The 12,372-nt window shown below is 42.2% G+C and overlaps 1 protein-coding gene across 2 annotated transcripts in view; it reads left to right on the forward strand.

The window, feature by feature from the left end:
• Positions 1 to 12,372, forward strand: part of LOC149467570 (flavin-containing monooxygenase 5-like) — an 86,650-nt gene that overhangs the window by 13,342 nt on the left and 60,936 nt on the right. For both annotated transcript variants that reach the window (XM_089671536.1, XM_089671537.1), the window contains exon 2: positions 9,144 to 9,309. In XM_089671536.1, the coding sequence (XP_089527662.1) occupies positions 9,178 to 9,309 (132 nt within the window). In that variant the 5' untranslated portion in view covers positions 9,144 to 9,177. The remainder of the gene's footprint in view (positions 1 to 9,143; positions 9,310 to 12,372) is intronic.

Consider the following 12,372-nt stretch of genomic DNA (forward strand, 5'->3'; position numbering starts at 1 on the left):
TATGGGTAACAAATTCACTTTTGTACTGCTTTATCCTGACTCGTCATTATTGCTGCAGAATATAATAAAGAATTCCTATCCAGAAGAGAACTGTGCTCCGTGGGTAACAGGGACAGTGGAGGAAGATGACATTTACTTTGATTTTTTGACTGGGATCTGGATAGATGTTGAAGTGTAAGATAAACTTGCAAAACTGTAAACTCTGTTTCTCACAAAGGATACTGAAGTCAGATGGCACTTTGTATGTGTTTGTGGATGGCCATGGACATTTCCCTTTCTTACATAGGATAATAGATGGGAAGAATCGTCAGTATGGTGGCACCTGCATAAAACTGCATCATTGTCCCTTGGGTTTAGGCTTATGTTTCATGGTTCAACTTCAAGGGTTAAGGATGTTTTTTTAGAAGGTTTTGCATCTTAGTCAGGGATTTAGATGTAATTGCTCACTTTAGGGTAGATTAGAATAAGGGTAGGGTAAAGGTTAGGTGTCAGAGTAATAAGTAAAAGTGTTACTAAACCCAGGACCCTGTATTCACTACATCTGGTCTCCCACAGTACACAGAACATGGACATGTAATTATTTTAGTAAATATAAACTGCTAAATACCATTACTCATCAGCAGTATATAGCAGTCTTGTTACTTCTATCAGTGTCCAGCTGAGCACTGGTTAATCTTGTAGGAGAAGTTTTCATTCCCCTCTGACTGTCCTCTGAGACTGCATAACCTCTGACCTTCTGTCCAAACAGTGATGATTGGTCCTGTGATGACCACATGCACTCTGCCCCCCAAAACAAAACTCTAGCAATAAACACCAAACTGAGCATGTGCAGAGTGTCTCATAGGGCTCTGTACTATCAACAGATGGTTTGGGGACTGTGAAAGAAGGGGAGGATCAGAGAAGACAGGATCAAACAGTCTTTTTACATAATGCAGAAGATTAACCCCTTAGGTTCCACAGTGAGTATAACAAGCATCTTTTACAGCATATACAGACTAATTTTACTGTTGAGGGTTTAGTAATACTTTGGGATTTTGGTTTAGGAGATCTTTAATGGTTCTCACAGGTTTAGGTCTATTCATTTTCCTCTCGGTGATTCAGTGTTTGGGCTGATTTAAGACTCTGGTGGTCATGTCTTGATTACCTGCATCCTATTGCACTTAAATAGTGCCACGGTTATGCTGGACATTGGTGAGTGAAATTGGCAGCAGGGAACAGGGGACACATCACCTGTAGGAAGCTAGTGTTAGACAAGCCTGAAAATTCACCATCATATTGGAAGACTAAACGTATATTATAGGTGACTTTCAATTCACAAAGCAGAATTGGAAAAAATGGAATGAGACTTTGTTCATAAGAAAAAGGAGTCAGTCTGGCCGTACAATATGTGTATTTTAAAACAGTTGCTACAGTTTTAAGAGCCCCCTGGAAAATGGAATGGGTGGCTATAAACATCACAGATATTTTAGAGCATTCTGGAAAATAATTTTATGATAAAATAAACAAAACAATGCTCAGGATGGAGAAATGCTGGAGTTGGGAACTCGAGATCTGAATTTCTTGCCTTGGTGATTGTAAAATATTTTGCATCACACAAGGTAGGGATCCAAACTCTGAGCAATGGACAATCCATCTATGGACTATGTACTACTATGACTGTATGACTCAATAACAAGGACAATAGAGCTGTCAAAACAATGTAGCTAACCATTTTTATATAAGAAAATGTCAGATGTTTTGCATGCATTACGTTTTGGGAAACAAAACCAAAGGTGATATTTACAGAATGATAATTACTTGTCTTATCTAATTGTCCTTTAGACAGAGGTGTGTTATATCACACTCAGTCTGATCTTTGTCCTTTATTTTTTTGGCATTGCCATGTGTATCATAGGTAAAGGTGATGAATGAGAACTATATGTTTTATGTTTTAGATGTTAGAAACATAATCTGCCTCCTCAAAGTGTACCTGTGGGCTTTTCATTTCTAATCTATCAGTGGGACTGTTAGAGTGCTTGTATACACCCATTTATTCAAAAAGTAACCCTGTACCCTGAAAATCAACCATAAATTATTGCAGGAAGCAGGGATTGCACCTGTCATGGCTGTGCTATGGTTAGTCCCTTCCTGTTCTTGTAGTCTCACTATTGGTTGCAGAGTGTAAGAGGTGGTCTCACTGACCAATAGAGAGGTGAAGGCAAGGCGGAACATACCATGACAACTGTGCTCCTTGTTTTTCTGTAAAAAGATTCCTAGTTGGTATTCTGGTAGTTGGTAATAAAATAAAATAAATAAAATTCATCAATCTCTCCCTCTCTACTGGTGCATTCCCCTCCCCCTTAAAGCACGCGCACATCACCCCCATACTCAAAAAACCCTCCCTGGACCCCACCGACCTAAACAACCTTAGACCCATCTACCTGCTGCCATTTACTTCCAAGCTCCTTGAGCGCTTAGTCTACAATCGCCTAACTGACAACAACCTCCTCGATCCACTACAGTCTGGCTTCCGTCCCCTACACTCCACCGAAACCGCCCTACTCAAAATCACTAATGACCTGCTAACCGCCAAAGCTAATGGCCACTAATCAGTCCTCTTACTCCTCGACCCTCCGCAGCCTTCGACACAGTTGACCACCCCCTACTTCTTAATAAACGACACTCCCTTGGCATCAGAGACTCCACTCTCTCCTGGCTCTCCTCCTATCTATCCCAACGCTCCTTTAGTGTTACCTATAACGCTGCAACCTCCCCCTCTCTCCCCCTCTCTGTTGGAGTCCCCCAAGGCTCTGTCCTCGGGACCCTTCTCTTCTCCATCTACACCTCCTCCCTCGGCAAACTGATACACTCCCACGGCTTCAACTATCACCTTTACGTCGATGACACGCAAATTTACCTCTCCACCCCTCAACAAACCCCTTCAGTCTCCGCCCATATCACCCACCTACTGAACGACATATCAGACTGGATGTGGCTCCATTTACTCAAATTGAACCTTTCCAAAACGGAGCTCCTGATTTCCCCCCCAGCCCGTGCTCCCCCCCACCCTCTCCATCACGAACAACAACGCCACCATCAGAACCACCCCACAAGCCAAAGTCCTAGGTGTCACTCTAGACTCAAACCTGTCCTTCCGACCCCATGTCCAATCATTGGCAAACTCATGCAGGCTCCACCTCCGCAACATCTCCGAAATACGTTTGTTCCTAACCCCAGACACTACTAAACAACTCGTTCACTCCCTTATTATCTCACGTTTGGACTACTGTAACTCCCTTCTCACCGGCCTATCTCATCGCAGACTAGCCCCACTTCAGTCTATCCTGAACTCACCGGCCAGACTCATCCACCTTACCAACCGCTCCGCTTCTGCCACCCCCCTCTGTCATTCCCTCCACTGGCTCCCGATTGCCCAACGCATTAAATTCAAACTACTAACACAGACATACAAAGCCATTCATAATGCTGCCCCAAACTACCTCACCGACCTGATACCCAAATACCACCCTACCCGTAATCTTCGCTCCTCACAAGACCTCCTACTTTCTAGCTCCCTGGTCTCCACCTCCCACACCCGACTGCAGGACTTCTCCAGGACTTCCCCCATCCTCTGGAACTCACTACCCCAATCCATCAGACTGTCACCTACCCTCCTCACCTTTAGGCGCACCCTGAAAACCCATCTCTTCAGGGAAGCCTACCCCGCCCTCACCTAACAGCCGATCTCCTCCACTCCTCCCATCACTCCATCCCCCACAGCCACGTCCTCCTGTACCACTATCCCCTCCCTCCTAGATTGTAAGCTCGAAAGAGCAGGGCCCTCGAACCCCTCGTGTATTGTTTTGTTACTGTATTGTCTCATGTTCTGTCCCCCACTATAATGTACAGCGCTGAGCAAACCTTTTAGCACTATATAAATACTGTATAATAATAATAATAATTTGCATTCAGAAACTGATAGATGCTGCATGAATATCCTACTGGGTTACTACAGATTAGAACGCTCGTATACAGTTAATAGAAAAACAGGACTAAAGATGAGGTATTCCTCTTTGTCAGATATCAGAGTTTATTTTCCAGGCTAAGGTTAAATAGTCTTAAAAATGCTCCCTGTCTCCTCCTAACACTGATTTTGACTAACCTAAGAAAGATTTGTAGGAAGCTCCTACAATGACTTAGACATGGACAGTGACTATACCCCTACTAGGCATTCCCAGCTGTTGTCAAATGCACCTCCACCAGATCATTCCCCGCAGCTAACACCTTTTGTACCACCTCCCTTCCTTTAGATTGTAAGCTCCACGAGCAGGGCCCTCATATTCCTTCTGTACTGAAATGTATTGTAATTGTACTGCCTCCTTTATACTGTAAAGGGCTGCACAAACTGTTGGCGCTATATAAATCCTGTATAATAATATTAATCATGTGATGGGATCAGAGCTAGCTGAAAAGATAAGTATATGCATCTTTCTTACGCAGTTAGTCAGCATAGTTGTAAGGAGTGTGTGTGTGTGTGGGGGGGGGGGGGTGTAGCATTTTTATAACTAGTTAGGTTAGCCTGGAATAAAACAGTTATAAAAGCTCTGTTTTTACTTAAAATAACAAACATGTTTTACTCACCTGGTCTGTGCAATGCATAGCACAGAGCAACCCCGAAGCTCTCGGCTCCTTCTCTTCTGTGTTTGCCCCCATAGCAAGGGAGAATGTCACCAGCACACTGAGGATCACCAATATGGGTCCTGATGAAGGGGTCCTGAAACTTTCTATAACTCTGATTGTTCATTAAAACTTTTGGACCTATATTGGTGATCCTCGGTCTGCTGGTGATGGTTGCCCTTGCTGATTCTGTTCGGTTCCAGCTGATGGTCGCTGCAGCACCCACTTATGCACTCAATCATTTGTAACTCAGGAACGTGTGAGTTTGGATTGTACACTTGCCCCCATATCAAGCGCACATATCAAAGTGCTGCTCAGCCCTGCCTCTCCCTCCTCACAGGATTGACTGACAACTGCAGGAGCCAGTGGCTCCCACTACTCTCAACTAAACTTGTGAAAGGGAGGTGAGAGTACTGAAGCTGGGCACAGTGCTGGATCAATACTGGATCATAAAAACTGTTCAGGGAAGTTTAGCAAAAAGTGTCCTCCTGTGAATATTCAGCAAATCTGGAGTATCCCATATCAGCCTACACTCCATCCAAGTTATTTGTGAAGTTAGCATGGAGAATATCAAAGGTAGCTGTTTAACACTCACCTTCTGAATTTTACACCTGCGATAAATAAAAGGACCAATATGGTATATCTTATCTACAATGTGTATAAAATGTAATAAAGGTCAGCTTCACTCTAACATTTTCATTCAAGGTTGCTTAGTGGAGGAAGGGTAGGCAAATGTGTTTTGTACAAGACTGATTATTACATGCAAGTGGGTGTGAATAGCTGCAAGCTTTGATGGGACTGCCTAGTTGCAGCAAATCATGGGAACTCCATGCTGGGGTTCTTGTAAATAATCGCAGGCAGCGTGCGTTCACAGGTGTATGGTTGGTGTATGTAGAAATAGATTGAAACAATAACCCACCTTAGGGTGACCAATAGTCTAGTTCTCTGCTTAAAAGTTGCATTCTGAATGAGCTTAGTTTAGCATTTCCATTTAGCATTTCCACAAGGACTTCTGTGAATCTAGGAGACTGAGGAGGGAGATCAGAAAACAGTCCTAGTCAGGGGCGGACTGACCATTTGGAAACTCGGGCACTGCCCGAGGGCCCGGGGTCAGTAGGGGGCCCCTTGAGATGCCCCTGGTACCTTTTTCATAGGCTTTTTTGAGTTTGGGCAAGGACACAGGGGCCCCATGATCCCCTATTGCCCGGGGGCCCCATGAGTTGTCAGTCCGCCCCTGGCCAGGACACAGGGGCCCCATGATCCCCTATTGCCTGGGGGCCCCATGAGTTGTCAGTCCGCCCCTGGCCAGGAAACAGGGGCCCCATGATCCCCTATTGCCTGGGGGCCCCATGAGTTGTCAGTCCGCCCCTGGCCAGGACACAGGGGCCCCATGATCCCCTATTGCCCGGGGGCCCCATAAGTTGTCAGTCCGCCCCTGGTCCTAGTATCTATCAAACTTAGAATATAAGTTTAATGGATCAAAAATACAGGTACATACTACTCTAAAATAGGTGACTAATAAAAAAAAATTATATTTATACATATATATATATATATATATATATATATATATATATACACAGTATATATATTGATCAGAAAAGACCTCTGTATAGTGTAGTATTTTTGGATGGTTGGGACTGTTAATTATCAGTTGATAACTCTATCTTGATGCAAGATGCTCAGGACTGTGGGATTGCTTGAACCAAGGAAAGTCCAGCGACCTACTAATATGCCTGTAGAAAGTATGTTGGTTGTCTTCATGCATACTGTCAGTCTCCGGTGATGGGGTTCCCAGGCTCTCCTGGTTATTTTTGGTTATTCAAATTTTTGGTTATTCATTGTGCAGTAATAGATTATAGTAAAAAAAAACCTGTATTTTACTGAGGTGCCTCCTAGTGAGGTGGTGCTTTGTAAAGAGTCTTGATACCAAGGGTTTAGGAGAAAGAACTTTGATTGATTGACTTCATTTCACCTGTGTGTTTCAAGGTGCTATGTCCACTAGGGCATGATTGGGAATGTGTTTGATTATATTTCAGTTGGTTTATGCTGTCCTTGCAATTAGTGAAGCTCCAAAAACACAAGTGAATGTCATGCTATCAGCAGTCCAAACTCAAAAAGAAAAGCCTATTAAATTACAACAAAAAACTACAATTCCCAAAACAATACCCCTATTTTTAAAGAAGGCCTTGCAGCAAAAATAAATAAAGAAAAACAATTTAACATAAAACAAAAAAAAAAAAAAATGAACATAAAAAGAAATGCATACACATCTCCTCCCCATCCCCCCCAAAAGAAATTAAAATCCTAGAATATAATCCCAGTAACGAAAGCTAATTTTTTTACTTCCCTTTCAGATGGGCGTTCCAAACAGGTCCGTCTGTCAGTTTTTTCAGGTGGACCTGATCGAAAAGTCCATTCATCCCTATGGACAGGTGGGTGTAAATGGGCTTGTGTCCATTTACAGCTGCCTACCTCTGGGTCTAGCCCTAATGCCCCGTACGCACTATAAGAAAATCGGACGGACGATTGTCCGGTTATCATCGATTGTACGCTGCTGGTCGAAAGCGATGTGTTTTATGCATGATAATTTTGTATGATATTAAGGCATTGCGTGCGAACGTCGTAGCGTAGCTTGGGAAATGATGTAATGTACGTGTGACCCTGTAGCCACGCTTTCGGTGCCATATTTGTTTTCCCTCAGCGACGGATCTTTCATGACAAATTTTCGGAATAGTAATGTATCCGAATGTTCTGAAAATACTGCAATTGCCATTATGGGTTTTGGAATTCTGGCCACACAGAGGCAACAGAGAAAAAAGACAAAAAGTGGTTATTTTTGTAAAATGGTATATAGTGAATAATAGAGTTATTGTTGAAAACATATATAATTTTTAATTGTGGTTTTATTTTTACAACATGCAAACACACACATTCATTGTGATGCAGTGACATATGTAATGTTTGTTTTTTGGGGGTTGGGTGAAGAAAACTGTTTAATAACATTAATGACATTAATGGCTGTAATGCTACGAATATTCCGTGGCGTTTACTTTCTTCAGGTTCTTTCGAATCATAAGCAGCTTCCGATTATGCGTGGTCTTTCATATCCAATTTTTCTCATATGAAAACTGTACACATTAAACAAAAATCGTTCGTTCTGTTCCCAAACGACAAAAATTTTGGTGTTTGCACTATCGTCAATTTTCGTTCGTAAGATCAGAATCGGCTGTCGAAAATGATGTACACACCGTCAGAAAATTGCACGACTGCACGAGTACGTTCATCTGATTTTCTTATAGCGTGTACGGGGCATAAGTCTAACTCCATCCTCTTCAATTTAGTTGGGTGCAACGTGGCAGGTGATTTTCATACCCTGGGATTTTCAAATTGCATGCCAAGTCGCACCCTATTGTCCGCAATTGGAGCGGTCATATCGGTACGGTTTCAACTTGGTCGGAGCAGCACCGATTTCAAAAGTAGTACATGCACTATTTTTGGTGCGATTTGCAAAGACATCTGTATCAGATTGAGATATTGCCTCTACTGGCCACTTCCTTTTTTAAACATTTTTTTCATAAAGTGAAAGGTTGTATTCTGACTCAGGTTGTTGTGATAGCAATTTATCCCTTGTGAGACCTCTCTGCCTAGCCTGTATAAGCAGATATAATCACTGTGGGCAATCCTTATCAGATAGCTGAACTCACCAATACTGTGTTCATCCAGAAGTTGCTTTATTCTGTACATGTGACAACAGGATACAGCAGAATGAATGGTTTCTAGTATTATGCGGTCAAAAGATGATACTTTCTGTAGTGTACTATGCAGAATACATGTGTCCCTGTTACATGTGGTCTGTTAACTGCCTCCATGACACAGGAAGTGCTGTACTCAAGAAGAAGGGAGGAGCTTCATATGCAAGGAACCTTGTCATAGATCTCAGGGAGGTAATATGAAAAACAAGTGCATTACCAAATAAGGCCACTGGATGGCAGCATATAACTAACTATAGAAATATCCATAGGAAATGGTACAAAGATTAACTATATGAATTCTCATGTACATTAACATAAATATTAACTGTGTAACAGCATAGGTTGGTTGCTATTGGTAATATCCACACTTCTTATGTTTTTCTCCAGGTTTTAATAAATAGCTCAAATGATACTTTCCTTGAAATGGGAAAAATATTTTTTTTCTGTATGAGCTAACAGCCCTCCTCCATACTTTACACACAGTTTTTTACTTTTCTGGTCCCTCAATGCTGCAAAAATATAATGTGATCAAATATAATACTCTCTGCTTTCTTTTGTAGAGCTAGACTTCTTTTTGACATAAACATGGTAGACTGATTGTGGTGATGGAGTTTAGACTGATTCTTTAAACATATGCATTGCAAGTGGTCATCTGAATTAAATTACAGAATTGTTTTCACATTGTCCCTGCTCCCAAACGAATAGCTTATGATATATTTTTTTGTTTTACAGATTTCCAGTTTAGCAGTCAAACTAGAATTTCATCATGGTTAAAAGGGTTGCAGTGATTGGTGCTGGTTGCAGTGGGCTGGCTGCTATCAAATGCTGTCTTGATGAAGGTTTGGAACCCACTTGCTTTGAAAAGAGTGGAGATATTGGTGGACTCTGGAGATTTAAGGTATTGTCAGCACATTATGAACAGTTTATGTATCTTTAAGTACATGTGGAGCATAACTGCTAAATACAGCAATTTGTGTATACACAGGGGTGGACTGACAACTCATGGGGCCCCCAGGCAATAGGGGATCATGGGGCCCCTGTGTCCTTGCCCAAACTCAAAAAAGCCTATGAAAAAGGTACCAGGGGCATCTCATGGGGCCCCCTACTGACCCCGGGCCCTTGGGCAGTGCCCGAGTTTCCAAATGGTCAGTCCGCCCCTGTGTATACATATAATGCATATATACATAGAATGCATAAATACATAGAATGCAGTTATATGTATCCTTCTTGGACTTGGATACTAGTGATGAGCAAATCTGTCCAGGTTCAATTCACATAGGGGTTTGGCGAATCATGTTATAAAATTTGGAGAACCCAACTTTGCCACAGATTGCATTAAGGGCAATTGGGCAGGGGGAAACTTTTGTTAGTCAATTTGTAGGGCTAATAGGTATTATAAAAAAGGATAAAAAAGAAAGAGAGTGAGAAAAAGACATAGGAAGGTGGGTAGTGCGAACTGTGAACCTGTGCCAATACAGCAGGGGAAGGGTTGTGTTGTGCAAAGTCAAGGATAACATGGAAAATATTTAAAGTGGTAGTAAACCGCTCAATAAAAAAAAAACAATGGGTCCCCTGCAGATCTAAGCCATAATATGTTAATATGCACTGCATGCTAGCACATTTGGACACACTTACCTGCTCACAAAGGCCTCCAGAGCCGTGCTGTCACTGATTCCCCAACACTTCCATCTTGACCTGGTTTTCCTTCCAGGTTTGTGGGCTCCGGCTGTTTGACTGGCCCATGCCATAATGACTCCCACGCACGGGCACAGCGTTCTGCATTCAACTGCATATTGTGTGTCCTGAATGCAGAGCATCACTGCACGGGTAAAGTCATCAGCTATTGCTGACGTGAATATCTCCTACGTTTCGGAGATATTCACTGTACCTACAGGTAAGACTGATTGTAAGCTTACCAGTAGGTACAAGTGAAGGGAAGTATACTACCGCTGTACATTCTTAAAACTACAGGTTAGGGATGCCTTAAAGTTATTACAGAATGGTGTGATTTTTACATACAGCCTCAGCATATTTTGGCTGGAATTGGCTGTGGAATTGATTTCATAAGCTGGAGTGTCCCTATACCAAATTTAGGCAGTCAGCCTGAGCTCTAAGACCTGGTTCAAACCTATGCATTTCTTAGTGTGTTTTGCAAAAATGCGCTACAGTCCATTTAAGTTGGTTTCCTATGGGACACATTCACATCTCTCCATTTTCAGCTGCATTTTTGGAAAGTATCAGTGACTTTTTTTCCTGCAACAAGTGTTGCATTTTTGATGGGTTTTTTTGCCAACAGGAAAGTAGTACAGAAATCTTTTCAAAGTTGTTCAAAAGATTAATGCAACTCTGAGTGCCAGAGAGTGTAAAGTCGCATCAAAGTGGCATCAAAGTAATTCAGGAACACTTTCAAAGTCGCAGTGGCTTTTAAAACGTTCCCGCACTACTTTGATGTGAGGTTGATTCTACATTGAGTTCCAGAGAGTGTAAAGTCACATAACATTTGCATCAAAGTTGCTCTCAATACTTTCCTGTTGGCAAAAAACCCGCTTCAAAAAGGTGTGAAAAACCCAACAGAAAAATGCATCAATCACAACATGCATACCTGTGAACAAGGCCTAATTGTTGCTGTTGTTGTTTCTGTATTCATTGGGTTTCCCCTAAGTTCAGACTTTATTTTGCTTCTGCCTGTTGCTAAGGAGTGTTCCCAGCAGATAGAGCGAGAAGAAACAATATAACTGAGTTATGAGGTTTTATTTCTCTGTGGAATATCACTTGAAGGTTCATTGTCAGTGAGGAGGGGGAAGATATAAACATTTGCAGTGAGTTTGGAAAGCTCAGCTGACCCAGGCTTTGCCTGGAGAGGAGGTTGTGCTGGAAGTCTTTGCCTCCCAGGCCTGCTGTATAGGTAGGGTATTTGCTAAAAGAAGGACCAAAACTTAGACCTAAAGAAAATGTTAGTCAATGACTTGGGGCTTGAAAGATCTTTGGTGTCCTGCCTGAGGTTTCATCCAGAGGAGGTGGAGTAGAAAGATGGCTGCTTGTATGTAGCATCTTGGATGAAGGCTTCTGTGCTGAATACTATCCTGGAGATATGGGTTTAAGCTACTGGTGGTATTACAAGGAGTGCTCAATGCTCACCCATTAAGGTACCTAAGACTGAACATATAGTTTTGGATCTGTTAGGCTTCTCTTAAAGGGCAAGGTACCTACGTTACTAGAAGTGAAGTCTGGAGCAGTGTTTGTATCTGTTTTCAGGTACCCTGTGCCCTAACCATCTCTGCTGAGTTTATTGAGCTAAATAAGCCTTCAGAAATACTAAAGTGACTGATCCTTAATTTCCTTTTTACCCACGATATGTCAAGAACTGAAATGCTAGCACATGAATCCACCTAGGAGCATCAACCACCGGTCAGTGGTAAGGGAATGCTACACTTTTATACAACAGCAGCACCCCTTGTGTGATTCATTTCAATTTTAATAAAGGACATTTTCCAGTAGTTTTAGCAGCAACGCATGCTTTTTTATCAATCAAGTACTAAGGCTGCTTTGATTAGTGGATATAAATTGGCCAGAGGTTTTCTGTGTCGGTCTCTGTTCCCACTTATGTAAAATTGTCCTCCCACAGATTAATTTAAATCAAATGCTGAGAGAGCTGTGAAAAAATGGCCAACAGAAGGACTGATTTAATCAGTGAGAAAGGCCACAATACAGAGACACAAAGCACAAACAGAAACAAGACCCCACCACTGCAATGAATGGAAATTACATTTTGCCTTCTCTGTCCTCCCTACAAGCTGCTTCCTATGGGGGAACTTGGGAATACTTGATTCACAGCCCACACTCTGCTCACTGGTTTCAATTAACAACATCAGGATCCAATGGCTCCCGCTGCTTTCAGCCAAGCATGTGAGAGAGGGTAGAAGGGAGAAGAGCTGCTGCAGACATGCACGGTGTTGAACCA

Source organism: Staurois parvus, unplaced genomic scaffold, assembly GCF_062004578.1.
Source record: "Staurois parvus isolate SC_StPar_1 unplaced genomic scaffold, SC_StPar_1.0 ptg000106l, whole genome shotgun sequence".
Lineage (NCBI taxonomy): Eukaryota > Metazoa > Chordata > Amphibia > Anura > Ranidae > Staurois > Staurois parvus.